Source organism: Solanum lycopersicum, chromosome 10 (genome assembly GCF_036512215.1).
Source record: "Solanum lycopersicum chromosome 10, SLM_r2.1".
NCBI lineage: Eukaryota > Viridiplantae > Streptophyta > Magnoliopsida > Solanales > Solanaceae > Solanum > Solanum lycopersicum.
In genome coordinates this window covers 3660270-3667112 of record NC_090809.1, presented here as the reverse complement: position 1 = coordinate 3667112, position 6843 = coordinate 3660270, and the positions used below count along the sequence as shown (strand labels likewise).

The 6843-nt window shown below is 29.3% G+C and overlaps 1 protein-coding gene across 1 annotated transcript; it reads left to right on the top strand.

The window, feature by feature from the left end:
- Nucleotides 1-1003: 1003 nt before the first annotated feature.
- Nucleotides 1004-6608, top strand: LOC101266870 (protein TILLER ANGLE CONTROL 1). The gene is made up of 5 exons (XM_004248043.5): nucleotides 1004-1385; nucleotides 1535-1571; nucleotides 1659-2284; nucleotides 2791-2947; nucleotides 6285-6608. Exons 1-5 carry the CDS (start codon nucleotides 1380-1382, stop codon nucleotides 6296-6298), a joined length of 840 nt encoding a protein of 279 aa, XP_004248091.1. The 5' UTR covers nucleotides 1004-1379; the 3' UTR covers nucleotides 6299-6608.
- The last annotated feature ends 235 nt before the right edge of the window (nucleotides 6609-6843 follow it).

The window sequence follows — 6843 nt, the reverse complement described above, 5'->3', positions numbered from 1 at the left end:
ATATACAAACTAATGGACAAATTCTAATAAGATTGATATACAATTACATAAGCACTCAATTTTAAATTATTACGTTGCTTCTATAGATGCTCTATTAATGCATACGGAGTTCAAAATTAGCATTATCATCCTTAATTTTTTTTTTATGTATAACTAAAAATTGTCCAAATTGGAGATTTTCATACACCACCATTTTCGCCGTTGGAGTTGGAACCTCTATGACATCTTGAATTGGTGCATTAGGATCATGTTCACCCTCAATTATAATGTTGTGCACTATAATACATGTAATTATTATTCATGCAGCAATTCATTTCATCAAAAATGTGACGTCTTATAATAATTGCAAAACGTGATTGTAAAACTCTGAATGCACGTTCAACATCTTTTCGGCATGATTCTTGCTTCATTTTGAATTAATTATTATGTTACGTATTTTATTTTATCTTGTATTTAAATTATAATGTTATGTATTGTATTATTATGTTGTATTTAAACTATCATATTATGTATTTTATTTTTAAATTAAAATTTTCATCTAATCATTTTAATTGTGTTTATTCTTTATAGTGAGAATTAATAATAAAATCAAATTATATCGTTGATGAAAATTAGAAAAAAAATATATGATACTATTAATTCGGAATGAAAGTACTATATATTAAATAATATATTTTTAAAAATATTATATTATATTCAAAAAGAAGTATGAATATTAGATATTTTTAATGACATTTTATATAAAATAATATGTTAATTAGAAAGTAATAGAAATACTAATAAAATAGTCAAAAAGTGAAATAGAGAGCATGAATAGTAGTTCTCCAAATTCGGAGAACTGTTATTCACCTCTCTGTAAGTGGAGTATAAAGAGTAATATGGAGAAGAATTGGAGAGGACATTCTCTATTTTACTCTCTAAATACAGAGAATGGAGAATAAAATAGAGATGGATTGGAGATGGTCTTACGTTATATATATATATATATATATATATATACTCCAATATACATAATTCATATTTATTTTTTCTCAAATATAAAGGTAGAGGGCAATAATGTCATTTGGAGACACTTGGGCACCATCGATGAAGCCATAGAGATGAAACCTAAGGTAGTATTTTGATGAAACATGTCATGCCATGCAATATCCAAACATTGCCTATACTTATAGGGACCCTAATGTAGCTTATTCCCCTTTAACACGTGTCAAAATCTCAAACAATCTACCAAATATGACCACAATAATACTAATATTTTGTTTGCCATATGACATTAGTTATTCACTGTGTCACATACATTTTCCAAACTCCAGTCAACTCACATTCCCACTACTCAATTGAACAAATCACAAAAGAGAAAGAGAAAAGAAAAAAGCCCAATGAAGGTACAAAAATTTTCAAAATTCAATTATAGTGTATTCTTTCTTCTTTACTTATATCCATTTTTCTATTAGACTACTACTTATATAATAATATATAAATAATAACTTCTATATGTTTGCACTTTTTTTTCTTATGTTTGTTTTGGTTTTAGATCTTCAATTGGGTGCATCGCAAATTTCATCAAAAAGGTGATGCTATTATTAACTACAAATTTCATCGCGCTACTGTTGTTCAGTATTTATCTGTCGCTAATTCATGTGTTTTATGTTTGGCAGATGGGAAGAAAGATATTGATGAACTAAAGATTAGCAATGAAATTATTGGTCATCATGACACACAAATTCTTCTTCAAGATGCCTCATTTGCACATATGTTAGACATTTGGAATGGAGGTTTACTTACAATTGGTACATTTGGATTTGATCCACTCATGAAAAATGTTCAAGATCAACAAAGTGTCATAGACATTGAATCTCTAGAAGATGAAGAAGAAATATTAGAAGAAGAGGAAGAATATTATTCAGTGGAAAATGAAATTCAAGAATGTGAAATTCCATTTAATGATCATGAAGGAATTGATGAAGAATTGTACCCTTTAATATATGCAAATATTGGAGATGAAATGATTTACAATGAAGACAATATTGAGTCAAACAACAACTCATTTACTGATCAGACCAATACTAAGATGATGAAAAAAGAAAGGATCACTCTAGCAGATTTGTTCTCTGCTGATTCTGATCATCATCACAATAAGGCGAACCGTCGTTCTGTACGTGAGTCAGAAATTTTCACTAAGAAGTCTAATTCATCTCCACAAGTCAAAAATGGACTTTCTTTCGCCAAAAAGCTCATTCCACGTGTCAAGGACGAGCCTCGCCCAATCCAAAAGCTACAAAAAGTGAGTCTAATAGTGTTTATATTTTAATTTTTTTTTATGATCTTGGTGTTCGGTGTCACCTCCCATCAACAACAAGCAACAACAAGTAACTCTGTCCATCAATATTAGGACAAATGAGAAAAATCACCTTGTGTGTTTTTTGTCTCCCGCTAAGTTTTAATATTAGAACTCATGGTTCTTGACCACTTACTGAACTCATGCCTTTAAAGTAAATTTTAACTTTCCTCTATCAAAGTATAAAATAAATTTTACAAACACTTAGTTTAACTATACATATTGTGAAATAATTATTGACACATCCATTTGTATATAAGTTAAAATTCAAAGGTAATTAAATACATGTGAGTCTTTCTTTTGCGTGCATGCAATGCAGGGTCGGAGTCACAATGCAAGTTTAATTGAATATATGTAAATAATTTTCAAAAATAAATTATGATCCAAAAATTATAAACTAAAAAGTTTTGGCTCTGTTACTGTCTAATGGCGATAAATTAAATGTTTTGTAGTTGATGACGAAAGTTTTGAAAAGGAAGGTTCATCCAGATATTGAAAACAAATTGTCCAAAAACAACAATCAAGTGAAAGCAGGTAGCATGCTTGGTCTTTCATGTGTTAAACACGTCAGGGTTGAATCGTCTGTTTCCCTTCTCCTTACTGATCAAGGTACGCACGTATACTCTATCCTTTTCAGATTCTACGTATGAAATTATATAAATTTATTGTAAAAATATTGAATGGGTTGGTTTGGAATAACAAATAGCTTTGGATAAATTGTAAAATTATTTTATTCTATGTATAATATAATTTTGGATTCCGAAATTCATAATTACTAATCTCAAGATTAAGTAATTTAAGGGATAAAGCATAGTACCCCTTAGACTATGACCGTAATCTCAAAGAGACAACTTAACTAAATTAAGGTCTTATTACCTCTTGAATACCACGTAAACTAAAAAGGTGCACAACATTACAAAAAATAGGTTTTTTTTGTGGGGTAGGGGGGTAGGAGGAGGTAATAGGATCTAAATTTAGTTAATGTATATCTCTGAAATTTAGATCATAATTTACAGGAGTACTTATACATTTTTCCAATAATTTAATGACAAATATGTCCTTTCCAAACGCCTCTCTCTCAAATTTTACTGAATAATAAAGATATATTCGTTAGGTTATACCGTCATTATTTTTTGATCTGATTCAATTATATCGAAATTAAATAAAATCTTTTGCTACTAAATTTCCATGTAGGACGACATGGTCAAACTGATAATACATAAAGTCATTCATTTTTCGCTGTAAATCCTCCTTTCTTGTATTCTTGTATGTGTTTATTGGAATCTTATTTATATCGATAGTACATGTTTTCCTATTTATGTAGTGCTAGACCAAAGGTTAAAAATAGAGCTAGGCCCAATATCGATTTGACATGGTATTAAAGCCACACCTGATGTAGGTCCTAGGAAATCGAATAGTTGTATGAGGTGAAAATTACAATTGGTGTCCATGAATATGAACACATTGGATCAAATAATGGAACCCTAAATAAAGAATGTCTAGCTTTAAGCGTGAGGAGATTATGAATGGAATGTCCCACATCTTTGAGTGATATGGAATTTTGAAGTTCTTTGAGTAATCCTTTTTTATTTGAGCTAATTTTTGAGTTATGAATTATGTTGAGAATCAAATAACATACAAAGTGTTTTTCATTTGGGGGGTGTTTGGTATGGAGGAAAATGTTTTTCATGGAAAATGTTTTTCTTGAAAATAAGTAGATTTTGAACTTATTTTTTCATGTTTGGTTGGTAAGTAAAAAAAAAAATTCTAGAAATGATTTTGTGTTTGATTTATGAATGAAAAATGTTTTTGAGAGACATCTTTTATTTTTACTAGAGTAAAAAATAATTTATGACATTGAAAATATTTTTTAAAATTAAAATTATTATATTTTTAGGGTGCTGGTGGGTGGGGGCGGGTGATAGTATTTTTAAAAAACAAAATTAATTTTTTTGGGAGTTGGGGTGAGTGGGGGCTGGTAGGGGGGCTAGCCGGGGAAGGGGGATAGGAGTTTAAAAATAAAAAATTTAAGTTGAAAATATTTTTTAAAAATAAAATTAATTTTTTGGGAAGGGGTGGGGTTGGCCGGTGGGGGGAAGCTCAAGGATCAGGTGAAAAAATAAAAATTTTGAAATTGAAAATATTTTTTTAAAATTGATGTTTTTCTAAAAAAAAAATGTAATTTGAAATTAGAGGAGATTTATGGAAAATGTTTTCCTTAATTTTTAAAGGAAAGTCATTTTCCTTAATTTTGAAGAAAATGAGTTGATTTGGAAAACATTTTCCAAAACTTTTGTCCCAATCAAACATGAAAAAAATGAAAAACATTTTCCAAAAAATATTTTTCTTCATACCAAACATATTCTTGATGTAAGATATTTGTATTTGAGTTAGATTATATCTGAATCGTACGTTGCTTAATCCATTTTGGGGACAACACTCCTGACAAAAAAAATTTCATACCCAAAATTCAAATTCTAAAACACTAAAACCTCTCATTTAGAATATTAAAAGAATCTCTATCATGTCATTATGATCCAAAGTTGAGTCAAATATGATATGAAGTATGTTTGGTAAGATCAAAATATCTTTGCAAAAAATGGTTTTTTATGGAGTAACAAATAAGTACTTATGGGTCCTTGATGTAAAATTTTGCAAAGCTTATTTTATTTTATTTTAATCTTTCATTGAATAATATATAAATGAACCAAAAATTAAAAAAAAAAATAGTTAACGTGCTAAGTTTATTACATGACAAATAAAAATGCTACTAAATAGGATACTAATTGTATTAATTTACTACATTAAATAATTAATTTCTTAACCAGCAACCCCTTAATTCTTTGTCTAAGGCTTATTTTTGGGCTAGAAAGCTAGGTTTATGATATAGTATAAAAAGATCAATTAGACACTAGTTTTAAGGTTATTTAATAGAACTTGAGTATTGTGACGTGGCTGAGCTGAAAGTGAGCTATTAGTGGAGATAAAAAGGATTTTTCGTTTTTTTAGACAATTTTTCTCTAGTGAGCTATTTTTCGAGATCGTTACAGACTCTAGATTATTTTTTTACATGATATCAGACTCATATCAATTTATTGTTTCTGATGTTGGGACACCCATCTTATCTAGTCCACACTTAAACTGTCCATTCATGGGTGATGCGTCGGTATTGGAGTCCTACATTAGTGGGATAAGAGGTCTTCGGTCTGCTTATATGATTTTGAGTAATTTTTCCTTCATAACTTAATTTTGGGATTGCATTAGATTCAAGATTCATTTCGATTTCAAAGTCAGACTAATCCAATTCATTATATCCTATGTTGGACCCTCATATTAAATTGTCCATGCTCTAGAAGTCTTCAACGTCCGTGGTGTTGGAGTCCCACATATATAGGGTCCTTGGTCCCCTTAAATAATCTTCGATATATTTTCTTTTATAAAATAACTTTTAGAGTTAACTTAGATTCCAGATTCATTTCTTTTAACCTCCAAATGCTATTCGATTTCCAATATTATTATCAATCTTTAATAAATGACTTTTTTTCTCTAACATATTGTTTTCCATTCTCCAGCCAAACTTTGGAAATCATTTAACAGAATAATTTTCCAAAATATTATGTCATATCATATAATGCTGAATTTTGTCAGTAGTCTTTTAGTAAGAATCTTCATTATCCTTATCTAAGAGGAAAAGTTAAATATAACTGTAGTACAAAAGAAATATAAGGAGCTACAATGTAACTGATAAAATCATTGTCATGTGATTAGAATGTCACAAGTTTAAACTTTAGAAGTAACCGCTCGTAGATACAACAGACTCTTATGGACAAGCCCTTCCCCAGACTCACGCATAACGAAAACTTAGTACACCAAATACATTTGTAACGATTATATCTCTCTAGTGCAATGATATATGTTTCCATTTTTCTTCTTCTTATTTTTGCAGATCTCACGGCTTAAGCTGACCTATTCCAGTCCAATTACTTGCTTCCATTGGCTTGGGGATGAAATCATGAATGAATTAATAATGTTTGTAAAATTATTGTTTTAATTGTTTGTAAAATTTTCAATATTGTGAACAGCTAGATCATGTGATCCTGTTATGTGTCATGGCTTTTGGCCTTTGTCGTGTGTGACAAAAAGGTTTTAATATTGATGTTGAATTTAGGGTTTGATTTGGACGGATTGTTTATTATTTGGAACTACTTTAAGTGTTTTTTTCTAGCTAATAATTAATCAGCAGTGATTATTATGCACTTTATAAAGAAAAGCTACTTAATTAATTAAGAAACAAGCACATCAAATTGAATGATTCTTATCCAAATTACAAATGACAATATCAATTTGTATTAGTTAATTCAAGTGATGATTGATGTTTGGACCATAAGCCAAAGTAATGAAAGATATATTGGATTACAACTATTACTTGGCTTGTAGTCCAAACATTTTTAGATATTTGTCTCTAATATAAAAGTTTCTGTTGTCTTCCTCTCTTCGCTTTATAA